Genomic DNA, 14048 nt, shown 5'->3' with positions numbered 1-14048 from the left:
CTGCACCCTGCCCGGTGATACGGGGCATCGCTCTCACAATGGAGAGGAAGTCACTAGCGTGGAGACAGTGTGTGTGTGTGTGTCTTACTACAGGTCACTTTAAAATACTGATCTGCTGTCTCCTTTCTCAGAACATATATCCTTGTTTTTTTTTCTTTTTATATTTATGGTCACTGTTCATGGGAGAATAAAGGTGACACTGGGAGGCAGCATGATACAGGCGATAGGGCACAGTTGGAATTTGTTGAACTTTGATTCAAATGCCAAGTCTGCCATTCACTGGGGAATAAAATTATAACTGTTTTAAATCAGCATTAAATCTCCACAGAATTACATAAATGCTTCCATCTCCTCACTTTTTCCACAAGAGGTGAGAATGGTCTCAGCAAGACCTTGGAGTTGAGGAGGGGATCCAAGGGGTGCAGAGGCTGGAGGAGGGGAGGAGAATTGTTCCCAAATGGGCTGAGAAGATGTGGCAACTGCAGGTGCTTTGGGATCAGGCCTGCCAATGGCTCAGCTGCAGCCCCAAGGCTGGCGATGGGAGAGGCTTAGGGCCAAGTTCAGGACGCACCTCTCCAACCAGATAAAGATCTGTTGCTGGCAGCCCCAGGTCGCCTGCCTTCCTGATTCCTGTTCCAGAGCAAAGGTCACTCAGCTACTTGAATCCTTTTTTTTTTTCCTTCCCCTGCTTTGTTTACCATATAAGGAAGGCCAGCACTGCAAAGTGGAAAATACCTCTGTTATCTTCCTCTCCATTTCAACAAACAGTTCCGTGAACCTGAACATTCTGTGAAAGATGGCTGGGAATGCAATCTTGCTGGCTGCTGTCTCTGTCCTCTCTGCCTGTCAGCAAAGTAAGAGTTCGCCACAGTGTGTGTGTGTGTGTGTGTATGTGGCAGAGGGAGGGGGGTCTGGGGTTGGGGTTCATACTTGCTTCCAGGTAGCCCCAAGCACTCCGCAGAGCCGTCTACTGAGGGGCACAGTGTCTCCTTCCCTGGGGACAGATGGAGAACTGGAACATTCCGGGGATTAGTTCTTCCAAAGGGGATGCGGTGAGCCCTCCGAGTCCAGGGGCATCATCTGTAGCTACCACCCACAGCCCAGTTCAAATGAGTAGGGGCCGGGCGCTCACCTGGGGGAAGTGGGCTGTAAATATTAATTAGGAGAGTTCCAAAAGTGACAGTGTACCTGCTTGTAAACCATGGCTGTTTTCTTGAAACTTGGTCTTTTAATTAATGTTTTTAAAATAAACTGCCTGTGGCAGTTGTGATTATCAGGTTAAAAAAAATCTGCAGAAATATGAGCTTCAGATTAAGTGATTAATTCTAAATTTTAAAGCAACTTCCCACTTGGATTAGTCAATGCCCCAATTGCCTGGGTAAACAGAGTGCTTTCCTCCACAGGGGTCACATTTGAATGCCAACTTAGCATGCTAAATGAGGAAAAGTGTCTGATTCCCACCATGGTGAGCAAGGCTTCTTAACAGCTAACATATCATTTTACCAAGTGTGCTTCTAGCAGGAAGCAGAGCAGAGCTGTGTGCTGTTCATGGCACACAGGCAGCCAGAAATGTGAAGGCAGCCCGGCTTGGGATAAAGGCCAGGCCTGCATGCACACTTGGGGTGTCTTGCCTAGCAGGTCTGTTTTGTGAACTTATGATAGTATTATACCATAAGACACACATTTTGTGGTTTGATTCACAGTCTTTTCTGGGGTGCAGCAAGGTGCTCACTGCCAGCTAAAGCAATGAGTAGATCTGAAGCATGCCCTGTGCCCACCCTGTGGTTCACATCCACCTACACACAGGCACCACCAGACCCAGCATGCCAGAAAGCATGGCGGAGCTCCACAGATGCCTGCAGGCTGACAGAGGCTCTGTCATCCTCACAGAAACACTTCTGTCTGCTGGTGGGTGTAGGGGACAGTGTGAACTGCAACTGGGTGATGCGGTGGGTGGGAGTGGGCAGAGAGGAGAGGAAACTGGGCTGATGGCAGTTGATAGTATTAAAAAACAAAATTTGATGAGTACATTTTAAAGATCTTATTGGCTTTACCCAGCAATTCATGAATCAGGCAGTATCCCATCTAGCAGATAGAAAGTAGCTCCAAAAGGCTATACAAAAGGAAAGACTTTTACAGGCAGAAGCGAGCAGGAACAAAGCTGTTATTGCAGAGTGGGTGGTTTGCGCCAAGGTCGCCTTCCTTCAGGGGAAGGCAGGGGTCCATCAGGTGGGCCACATCACTAGTGTTGACCAGGTAATTCCAGACTGACTGGTTTAAGATTCCACTCCTGGGAGAGTTTGACGCTGTATGTAAAGCAGGTATTAAGTCTTAGTTTGATGATGTGGGCTTAGCCCAGGAGACTGCATTTTGGGCCAGTTGTCTCTTCTTTAACAGTGGTGGACAGGAAATGTTTGCTGATTGGGTAGGAGAGAAAGAGAGAAGACACAATTGTCTAGTTGGCATTAAGAGCCAGAATTTGCTGCTTCTGCCAAGGTTTGGTGTTTATGGAGATGGCACTCTATGTGCCATGGTAGAAACAGCTCAGGTTTGGAAGAGAGAGTATCTGGTGTCTGTCCAATCTAGCCACTTAACAGCTGGGTGCCCCTGGCTAGCACATTCTGTCCTTCAGTCTTTACCTAAGAGGGTTCAACAGGACACTGGATGAGAAGTGCCCACCAGGTGCCAGGCCCAGGGTTGGAGCTCAGCACAGTCAGTTCCTGTCCCTGGTTGCTTCCCCACAGAGAAGCTTCTCCTGGCTTGAGAAGTAGCCACATGGTGAAGAAGCCCAGCTGTGGCAGGGGGCCATCTTGATGGAGGTGTACACATAGCCAGCCCTCTGGAGAAAGCAAGGGAGAGAGGAAAGACAAGCAAAGCAAAAGGAGAGTATCACCAAGTAGTTTTTAAAGCATCTCATCAGAAGGAAATACAATCAGAGGTCTCTAGGAACAGTGGTGATATACTGTTTCCACCCTCATCCTGTTGCCCCAGTGCTTGCCATGCTCTCTAAGGCCCCTGACCTGAGAGAACAGAAGGTGCATATAAGCTTGGGAAGGAGCTAGTCCATCTGAATCCTCCTTCCTGGGGCTGAGGGCAGGCAGGGTGGGAAGTATTCCATCACCTCTGCCATTTTTTTGAGATCCTTCCTCACATTTGCTGCTGTTACAAATAGGTGCTGACCAGGTGCTCCCAATAGCCTCAGAAAGACAGTGCTTTCAAAGCTTTAGCTTATTCACAGCTTCATCCTGAAATTTAGGTTCTCGCACCATTGCCAATGTATACATCTAGGAGCACACATCTTCCACTATTTCCAGCTTACAGGGACTAAGAAGCCTTCCCAAGTTTTTTTCTCCAAGGCTGTGGAGAAAGTTGGAAGCAATGGTAACAGCAGAGTCCAGAATAGCGAAGTCCTAATTCTCCCCTCCATAGACAGATCTCCTTTTTGGCTCCCACAGGGCCCATGAGCCATTGGCCTCTCCAGATTTATGCTGCCTGAAAGGCTTTAGCCCATGGTTGGAAACAATTGGTGCCTGATCCCACATGTTTCTTATCGTTACTCCAGTCTCTCAGTCTTCTGGGATAAAACTACCATTTGAATAGGAAAGACTCCAGTCCAAAGTGTTTCCATGCTACAGATGTTCAGCTACAGCCATTCTGTCCTAAACCACAGTAGCAGAGGGGAAGGAAGGGAAGGAAGGTCTGCTGGGAAAGCCCTTACCAAACCTGCTTTAGTATTTACCTGCTCCTTATGAGGGGAGATAGTATTAAGTTTTAAGAGGAAACACATTACCCCTCATATTGTAACACAAGGAGAGACTGAAGCTACAAGATTGGTGTGGAAAAGGAAACTGTTTTTAAAACAGTAGTAAGTGGAGAATGGATATTGAGATATTAAAATAAGTTAGACCAGAATAGTGTTGGAGAAAACCTGTAAGGAACTGAAACTGAAAGAAATAATTTGAAGGGAAATACTAGACCCCAGATGTTAATTATGGGGTAAAAAGAGGGAGATAAGGAGAGGGTGGAGCCAAGATGGCGGCATGAGTAGAGCAGTGGAAATCTACTCCCAAAACCACATATACTTTTGAAAATACAACAAAGACAACTCTTCCTAAAAGAGAGACCAGAAGACACAGGACAACATCCAGACCACATCCACACATGCGAGAACCCAGTGCATCACAAAGGGGATAAGATACAAGCTGCAGCACAGTGGGACCTGAGCACCCCTTCAGCCCAGCTCCTGGCGGGAGGAGAGGAGTCGGAGCAGGGAGGGAGAGGGAGCCCAGGACTGCTAAACACCCAGCCCCAGCTATCCACATCAGAGTGCAGACACAGTGCATGCGTGGGGTCCTGGATATTAGGGAAACAGGATACTAAGACCTGTGAGTGGGTCCCCACAGCCGTCGCCCTGGGGACAAAGAAAAGCGAGTGCTTTTTGGAAGTCTTAAAGGGACAGGGACCCCACTGCCAGATGGAAGCGGCCTGGGACACTTAGTCCAGCAGCAGGGAATCTGGGAAACACTAGGCACTCTAACCCCCTGGGAAGCAGGGAGCATGAAGCCCTGCATGGAGATAAATAGCCTCCTGGCCATGCCCCCTCCAATGCAGCTCCACCATATCAGAGCGGCAGCCTGAGCCAGGCTACGCCCACAGCAACAGCAGAGATAAACTCCATAGAGGCCGGGCAAGAATCAGAAGCTCCATCTGCGTGCAGCTTCCCAGCACAAGCCACTAGAGGTCACTGTTCTCCCAGGAGAGAAAGGCCACAAACCAACAAGAAGGGAAGTTCTTCCAGCCATCACTCGTGCCAGCTCTGCAAACTATCTCAATCGCCATGAAAAGGCAAAATTTCAGGCAGACCAAGATAACAGAGACAACACCTGAGAAGGAGACAGACCTAACCAGTCTTCCTGAAAAAGAATTCAAAATAAAAATCCGAAACATGCTGACAGAGATGCAGAGAAATATACAAGAGCTAAGGGATGAAGTCCAGAGGGAGATTACGGATGTCTGGAGGAAGATTACAGATGTCCGGAAGGATATTACAGAAGTGAAACAAACTCTGGAAGGATTTATAAGCAGAATGGATAAGATGCAAGAGGCCATTGATGGAATAGAAACCAGAGAACAGGAATGCATAGAAGCTCACACAGAGAGAGATAAAAGGATCTCCAGTAATGAAACAATATTAAGAAAACTGTGTGACCAATCCAAAAGGAACAATATCCGTATTATAGGGGTATCAGAAGAAGAAGAGAGAGAAAAAGGGATAGAAAGTGTCTTTGAAGAAATAATTTCTGACAACTTACCCAATCTGGGGGAGGAAATAATCTAACAGACCATGGAAACACACAGAACTCCCAACAGAAAGGACCCAAGGAGGACAACACCAAGACACATAATAATTAAAATGGCAAAGATCAAGGACAAGGAAAGAGTCTTAATGGCAGCTAGAGAGAAAAAGGTCACCTATAAAGGAAAACCCATCAGGCTATCATCAGACTTCTCTACAGAAACCTTACAGGCCAGAAGAGAATGGCATGATATATTTAATGCAATGAAACAGAAGGGCCTTGAACTAAGGATACTGTATCCAGCACGATTATCATTTAAATATGAAGGAGGGATTAAATAATTCTGAGACAAGCAAAAGTTGAGGGAATTTGACTCCCACAAACCACCTCTACAGGGTATTTTAGAGGGACTGTTCTAGACAGGAGCACTCCTAAGACTAAACAGATGTCACCAGAGAATATAAAATCACAGCAAAGAAAACAGACCAAACAAATACTAACTAAAGGCAAAAAATAAAATCAACTACCCACTAAAAGCAGTTAAAGGAAACACGAAAGATCACAGAATAAAACAACCAACATATAAAGAATGGAGGAGGAGGAATAAGAAGGGAGAGAAGAAAAGAATCTCCAGACAGTGTATATAACAGCTCAATAAGCAAGCTAAGTTAGGCAGTAAGATACTAAAGAAGCTAACCTTGAACCTTTGGTAACCACAAATCTAAAGCCTGCAATGGCAATAAGTACATATCTTTCAACAGTCACCCTAAATGTAAATGGACTGAATGCACCAATCAAAAGACACAGAGTAATAGAATGGATAAAAAAGCAAGACCCATCTATATGCTGCTTACAAGAAACTCACCTCAAACCCAAAGACATGCACAGACTAAAAGTCAAGGGATGGAAAAACATATTTCAGGCAAACAACAGAGAGAAGAAAGCAGGGGTTGCAGTACTAGAATCAGACAAAATAGACTTCAAAACAAAGAAAGTAACAAGAGATAAAGAAGGACATTACATAATGATAAAGGGCTCAGTCCAACAAGAGGATATAACCATTATAAATATATATGCACCCAACACAGGAGCACCAGCATATGTGAAACAAATACTAACAGAACTAAAGAGGGAAATAGACTGCAATGCATTCATTTTAGGAGACTTCAACATGCCACTCACCCCACAGGATAGATCCACTGGGCAGAAAATATTTAAGACATGGAGGCACTGAACAACACACTAGAACAGATGGACCTAATAGACATCTATAGAGCTCTATATCCAAAAGCAACAGGATATACATTCTTCTCAAGTGCACATATAACATTGTCCAGAATAGACCACATACTAGCTCACAAAAAGAGCCTCAGTAAATTCCAAAAGACTGAAATTCTGCCAACCAACTTTTCAGACCACAAAGGTATAAAAGTAGAAATTAATTCTACAAAGAAAACAAAAAGGCTCACAAACACATGGAGGCTTAACAATATGCTCCTACATAATCAATGGATCAACGAAGAAATTAAAACAGAGATCAAGGAATATATAGAAACAAATGACAACAACAACACAAAGCCCCAATTTCTGTGGGATGCAGTGAAAGCAGTCTTAAGAGAGAAGTATATAGCGATCCAGGCACACTTAAAGAAGGAATAACAATCCCAAATGAGTAGTCTAACATAACAATTATCGAAACTGGAAAAAGAAGAACAAATGAGGGCTAAAGTTAGCAGAAGGAGGGACATAATAAAGATCAGAGAAGAAATAAACAAAATTGAGAAGAATAAAACAATAGAAAAAAATCAATGAAACCAAGAACTGGTTCTTGAGAAAATAAACAAAATAGATAAGCCTCTAGCCAAACTTCTTTAGAGAAAAAGAGAATCAACACACATCAACTGACTCAGAAATGAGAATGGAAAAATCACGACAGACTCCACAGAAATACAAAGAATTATTAGAGACTACTATGAAAACCTATATGCTAACAAGCTGGAAAACCTAGAAGAAATGGACAACTTCCTAGAAAAAGACAACCTTCCAAGACTGACCAAGGAAGAAACACAAAAGTTAAACAAATCAATTATGAGCAAAGAAATTGAAATGGTAATAAAAAAATTACCCAAGAACAAAACCCCCGGGCCAGACAGATTTACCTTGGAATTTTATCAGACACACAGAGAAGACATAATACCCATTCTCCTTAAAGTTTTCCAAGAAATAGAAGAGGAGGGAATACTCCCTAACTCATTCTATGAAGCCAACATCACCCTAATACCAAAACCAGGCAAAGATCCCACCAAAAAAAGAAAATTATAGACCAATATCCCTGATGTATGTAGATACAAAAATACTCAATAAAATATTAGCAAATCAAATTCAAAAATATATCAAAAGGATCATACACCATGACTAAGTGGGATTCATCCCAGGGATGCAAGGATGGTACAACATTCGAAAATCCATCAACATCATCCACCACATCAACAAAAAGAAAGACAAAAACCACCTGATCTTCTCCATAGATGCTGAAAAAGCATTTGACAATATTCAACATCCATCCATGATAAAAACTCTCAGTAAAATGGGTATACAGGGAAAGTACCTCAACATAATAAAGGCCATATATGATAAACCAACAGCCAACATCATACTGAACAGCAAGAAGCTGAAAGCTTTTCCTCTGAGATCGGGAACAAGACAGGGATGTTCACTCTCCCCACTGTTATTTAAGATAGTAGTGGAGGTCCTAGCCACGGCAATTAGACAAAACAAAGAAATACAAGTAATCCAGATTGGTAAGGAAGAAGTTAAACTGTCACTATTTGCAGATGACATAATACTGTACATAAAAAACCCTGAAGACTCCACTCCAAAACTACTAGAACTGATAGCAGAATACAGCAAAGTTGCAGGATACAAAATTAACACACAGAAATCTGTGGCTTTCCTATACACTAACAATTAGCCAATAGATAGAGAAATCAGGAAAAAAAACTCCATTCACAATTGCATCAAAAAGAGTAAAATACCTAGGAATAAACCTAACCAAAGAAGTGAAAGACCTATACCCTGAAAACTATAAGACACTCTTAAGAGAAGTTAAAGGGTACGCTAACAAATGGAAACTCATCCATGCTCTTGGCTAGGAAGAATTAATATCAGCAAAATGGCCATCCTGCCCAAAGCAATATACAGATTTGATGCAATCCCTATCAAATTACCAGCAACATTCTTCAACGAACTGGAACAACTAGTTCAAATATTCATATGGAAACACCAAAGACCCCGAATAGCCAAAGCAATCCTGAGAAAGAAGAATAAAGTGGGGGGGGATCTCACTCCCCAACTTCAAGCTCTACTACAAAGCCATAGTAATCAAGACAATTTCGTACTGGCACAAGAACAGAGCCACAGACCAGTGGAACAGATTAGAGACTCCAGACATTAACCCAAACATATATGGTCAATTAATATTTGATAAAGGAGCTATGGACATACAATGGGGAAATGACAGTCTCTTCAACAGATGGTGCTGGCAAAACTGGTCAGCTACATGTAAGAAAATGAAACTGGACCATTGTCTAACCCCATACACAAAAGTAAATTAGAAATGGATGAAAGACCTGAATGTAAGTCATGAAGCCATAAAACTCTTAGAAAAAAACATAGTAAAAAATCTCTTAGACATAAACATGAGTGACCTCTTCTTGAACATATCTCCCTGGGCAAGGAAAACAAAAGCAAAAATGAACAAGTGGGACTATACTAAGCTGAAAAGCTTCTGTACAGCAAAAGACACCATCAATAGAACAAAGAGGTACCCTACAGTATGGGAGAATATATTTGTAAATGACAGATCCGATAAAGGCTTGACATTCAAAAGATTTAAAGAGCTCACCCACCTCAACAAACAAAAAACAAATAATCCAAATAAAAAATGGGCAGAGGAACTGAGCAGACAGTTCTCCAAAAATGAAATTCAGATGGCCAACAGACACATGAAAAGATGCTCCACATTGCTAGTTATCAGAGAAATGCAAATTAAAACCACAATGAGATACCACCTCACACCAGTAAGGATGGCTACCATCCAAAAGACAAACAACAACGAATGTTGGCGAGGCTGTGGATAAAGGGGAACCCTCCTACAATGCTAGTGGGAATGTAAATTAGTTCAACCATTGTGTAAAGCAGTATGGAGGTTCCTCAAAATGCTCAAAACAGACTTACCATTTGACCCAGGAATTCCACTCCTAGGAATTTACCCTAAGAATGAAGCACTCCAGTTTGAAAAAGACAGATGCACCCCTATGTTTATCGCACCACTATTTACAAAAGCCAAGAATTGGAAGCAACCTAAGTGTCCATCAGTAGACGAATGGATAAAGAAGATGTGGTACATATACACAATGGAATATTACTCAGCCATAAGAAGAAAACAAATCCTATCATTTGCAACAACATGGATGGAACTAGAGGGTATTATGCTCAGTGAAATAAGCCAGGTGGAGAAAGACAAATACCAAATGATTTCACTCATCAAGAACAAAGGAAAAACTGAAGGAATAAAATAGCAGCAGAATCACAGAACCCAAGAATGGATTAACAGGTACCAAAGGGAAAGGGACTGGGGAGGATGGGTGGGTAGGGAGGGATAAGGGGGGGGAAGAAGAAAGGGGGTATTATGATTAGCATGCATAATGTGGGGGGTGGGAGAAAGGGGAGGGCTGTGCAACTCAGAGAAGACAAGTAGTGATTCTACAACATTTTGCTATGCTGATGGACAGTGACTGTAACAGTGTTTGTTGGGGGGATTTTGTATAGGGGAGAGCCTAGTAAACATAATATTCTTCATGTAATTGTAGATTAATGATTACAAAAAAAAAGAGAGAAAGAAAAGGGGGATTACTCCCTGAAAGGATAAAACTAACTGCAAATCAACAATTAATGTTTGCTTTACATATCTTTAATTTTGATCTTTTAAAGGGTGTCAGATGATCAGCTATGGAAGTACATTTTTCTGATAATATTCCTTTCTCTTAAAAAAAAAAGCAGTTCCTATGTGGTGATCTCCAATAGGTTCTTCACAATGGTATAAAGGTCATATCAAAGTGTGGGCAAAGGATTTGTTTGTGTTTATACAGAGGATCAAAGCCTAATTTGGCTACCCAGAAAACGAATTAAGATACGATATGAAGAAAACTTCCAACATCAACATCCTCTGTAAGAGTCATTCCAGAAGATGATCATCAAAAAACTTCCACAAAGATCCTGGTGCTGTTGCAGTTGTAGCTGCATTCATCCCACCGGTTCCTGGACTTGGCATGGGAATGAAGAAGGAGATATCTAAGCTGGCCTGTGCATATAGTAAAACAACAAATTTGACTGAATCTATACTGTCTGAACTCAACCAAGAATTAGGAGAAGTGCAAGTTGCAGCGCTCCAAAATCGTGCGACTATAGACTACTGTTCAAAGAACATATGGGATGTGAACAGTTCCCAGGAATGGGTTGTTTTAATTTGTCTGATTTTTCTCGAACTATTCAAATTCAGTTAGACAATATCCATCATATCATTGATAAGTTTTCACAAATGGCTAGGGTACCTAACTGGTTTTCTTGGTTTCACTGGATATGGCTGGTAATTGTAGGTCTGCTTTTGTTATGTAGCTGTATTCCTATTATGTTAATGTGTGTACACAATTTAATTAGTAGTTTAAAACCTATACATGCTTATGTTACTCTACAAGATGATATGTCAAAGAAATAATCAACCTTTCCATGTTTTCTTCCGTCTGCTACTTTTACAGCTTTTCTTCTTCCTTTCTAATTACAACCCTTTAGTAGAATTCATGCCTCGTATAAAAAATTACCAAGTATCATAATTCTTCCAATTGGTGAAGATACCTCAAGACAACTGCTGGGCATAGAAGCCACAGGGCATAAATCTGCATAGAAGTAAAAAGCTAACCTTTTCAAAGAATATTGCTTCTCTCTCACGTACCAACTTTACATTTCCCTGTATGGCCCCAGAAGATGACTGGTTAGCCAGAGACAGGTAAGATTTCTCAAGGGAGGAACAACCTAAGACAGGCACAGTTGCAGGGGGGCCATTAGGTGAGAAATTGGAGATCAACAGAGGTGAGGCTTAGGACCTCACCCCCCTGTTTTGAGAGAAATCTTCTGCATCCGTGGATATTTTCTTGCCCTTGTCTAGCTTGTATTAATACTTAGTCTATAGGCACATACCTGATCATCTACATTTGCCCTCTTACAGCACTAAATTATGTTTTCTACCTTTATCTTGCATCTACCTACCACTTCAGCATTTTATTAAAAATAATAATAATAATAATAAGGGAGAAATTTGGGATTCACATATAAATCAAGTATAAAAATCAAATGAATAATCATATCTGACCTGATTGTTTATAGTTCATGATGCATGATCAAAACCTAAAGTTTCTGTGATATGACTGCCCTTGCACTGTTCACCATGTAAGAACTTATTCACTGTGTAAGAACTTGTTCACCGTGTAAGAACTTGTTCATTATGCTTCAGAAGATTGGAGACTGTTGAGAATTAGTCTTGGGGTTGATTATGATTGTGCATTGAGTCCCCTATACAGAATTTTATTGTTGTTAACAACCATTTGATCAATAAATATGAGAGATGCCCTCTCAAAAAAAAAAAAAGAAAAATAATAATGGGCCTTTCAAACCTGAAAAAAAAAAAAGAGGGAGATAAGGACAGGTAATGACAACCACTAAAAGAGGATGAAGTGTGAGTCTGAATAGGAAAGAGGTTCACAGAACTAATCATCAGATGCAGGTGATCCTGGGTCTCGGGGTTTGATAATTTAATGCATCTTCCATACAGCAAACAAGCAGAAGTCCCTAGTCATAGGGAAACTGAGTCAGACAAGAGCCATCATTTCCCTGAAATTTTCTTGTGACCTCTCCTCCTGGCCTTCCCGATCTCCAGGCAAACACTGATCTTTTTTATGTCATTTTAGATTCATTTGCATTTTTGAGAATTTTACGTAAATGAAGTTATACAGTAATACTTTTTTCTGTTTTTCTTTCATTCAGTGTAATTATCTGAGATTCATCAGTGCTGTCTTGTGTATCAGTAGTTTATTGCTTTTTACTGTCAAGTAGTGTCCTATTGTATGGATATATCACATATCCCACAATTTGTTTATTCACTCGCTTTTTGATAGAATTTGTGTTAGGTTCTCCAGAGAAACAGAACCAATAGAATACACACACACACACACACACACATACACACACACACACACACACACACACACACAGACACACACACACACACAGATTTATTTTAAGAAATTGGTTCACACAATTGTGGGGATTGGCTGATCTGAAATTTGCAGGATGGGCTGGCTGGCAATGTGTTCCAGCAACATCTGATGTCGCAGTCTTGAGTCTGAAGGCAGAATTCCTTCCTTCGTCTTCAGGGAACATCAGTCTTTTCTCTTAAAGCTTTCAACTGATTGGATGAGGCCCACCTACATTAAGGAGAGTAATCTGCTTTACTCAAAGTCTACTGACATAATGTTATCACATAAAAAATACTTTCCCAGAAACATCTAGACTGATGTCAGTGTGGCCTAGCCTAGATGACATATACAATTAACCATCACAGACTTGTCCCTAATTTTAGCTATTACAAATAAAGCTGCTGGAACATTTGTGTACACATTTTTGTATGACCATATGATTTCATTTCTCTTGGGAAAATACTTTGGAGGGGAATGACTGAATCATATGGTCTATGTATGTCTAAAAAAAGGCCCACCACATGGTTTTCTGAAGTGGTTGTACCATGTTATATTCCCACCAGCAGGGTATGAGTTCCAGTTGCTTTGATATCATCACCTGTCTTTTTTAATTGGTATGATCTGTCTATTCAATTTTAGACATTTTAATAGGTATGTAGTAGGTTCTAATCATGGCTTAAATTTACATTTTATTAATGAATAATGATGTGCCACATTTTTAATGTCAATTCCTCTTTACTTGCAGGTTATTTTGCTTTGCAGGTAGGAAAGGCAAGATTAAAATACAAAGTTACACCCCCAGCAGTTTCTGGATCACCAGAGTTTGATAGAATATTTCGTGCACAGTAAGTAATGCTTCCTCCACACTTTAGGAATTGAGGCCTGGCATATATGTACAATTATGATTAGGGCAAATAAGTGTAGAGAAGATATTCTGTTATAACAAACCACTTTTCATGGCCAAGACCTTTCTCATAATCCTTGAAGTTTGAAGTATCCAGTGCAGGGAGTCTCTATCTACCTGTATTACAAATTCAGAGGGTACACTTAGCAAAAAAGGTTGGGATCTTAGGAGGGACTGCTGTACATTTCTAACTATGGCAGTTTGGTTAAAGAGCCCCTTCAAGTCCCCTGAGAGTTCAAGAGCCTCAAATAAGTTGTGCTATCCATTTTCTCTGTTTTCCATATTTCTTATTCTCCACTTCAAAGCAGAGGTGGCTCAGTATTATCCTCTGCCCATGAACCATTTCCCCTAAATCTATAAGAATGAGAAAGCTTTCATTTCACATGTTATATTTGTAGTGTTTTTGATTATCTTATTCTCTGGGCCTTTTCAGATTCACACATATTGTTTCACCATGAATTTGCCTGCCTCAACATACTAGGGCTTTCTTTATATTTCATTGCCCAAAGTAAGCACTTTTAAAAGCAGTTGCACATA

At 41.2% G+C, this 14048-nt stretch overlaps 1 protein-coding gene across 2 annotated transcripts in view; it reads left to right on the top strand.

Moving 5' to 3' along the window:
• The first annotated feature begins 623 nt into the window (after positions 1 to 623).
• Positions 624 to 14048, top strand: part of MGST2 (microsomal glutathione S-transferase 2) — a 38665-nt gene continuing 25240 nt past the window's right edge. The window contains exons 1-2 of one of the 2 annotated variants that reach the window (XM_073237031.1): positions 624 to 854; positions 13353 to 13452. In XM_073237031.1, the coding sequence (XP_073093132.1) occupies positions 797 to 854; positions 13353 to 13452 (158 nt within the window). In that variant the 5' untranslated portion in view covers positions 624 to 796. The remainder of the gene's footprint in view (positions 855 to 13352; positions 13453 to 14048) is intronic. The other variant, XM_017674238.3, reaches the window with a different exon arrangement.

The sequence above is a fragment of the Manis javanica genome, chromosome 5 (assembly GCF_040802235.1).
Source record: "Manis javanica isolate MJ-LG chromosome 5, MJ_LKY, whole genome shotgun sequence".
Classification (NCBI taxonomy): domain Eukaryota; kingdom Metazoa; phylum Chordata; class Mammalia; order Pholidota; family Manidae; genus Manis; species Manis javanica.
Note: the sequence above shows the minus strand (reverse complement) of the source record. Positions and strands in the feature narration are given on the sequence as shown.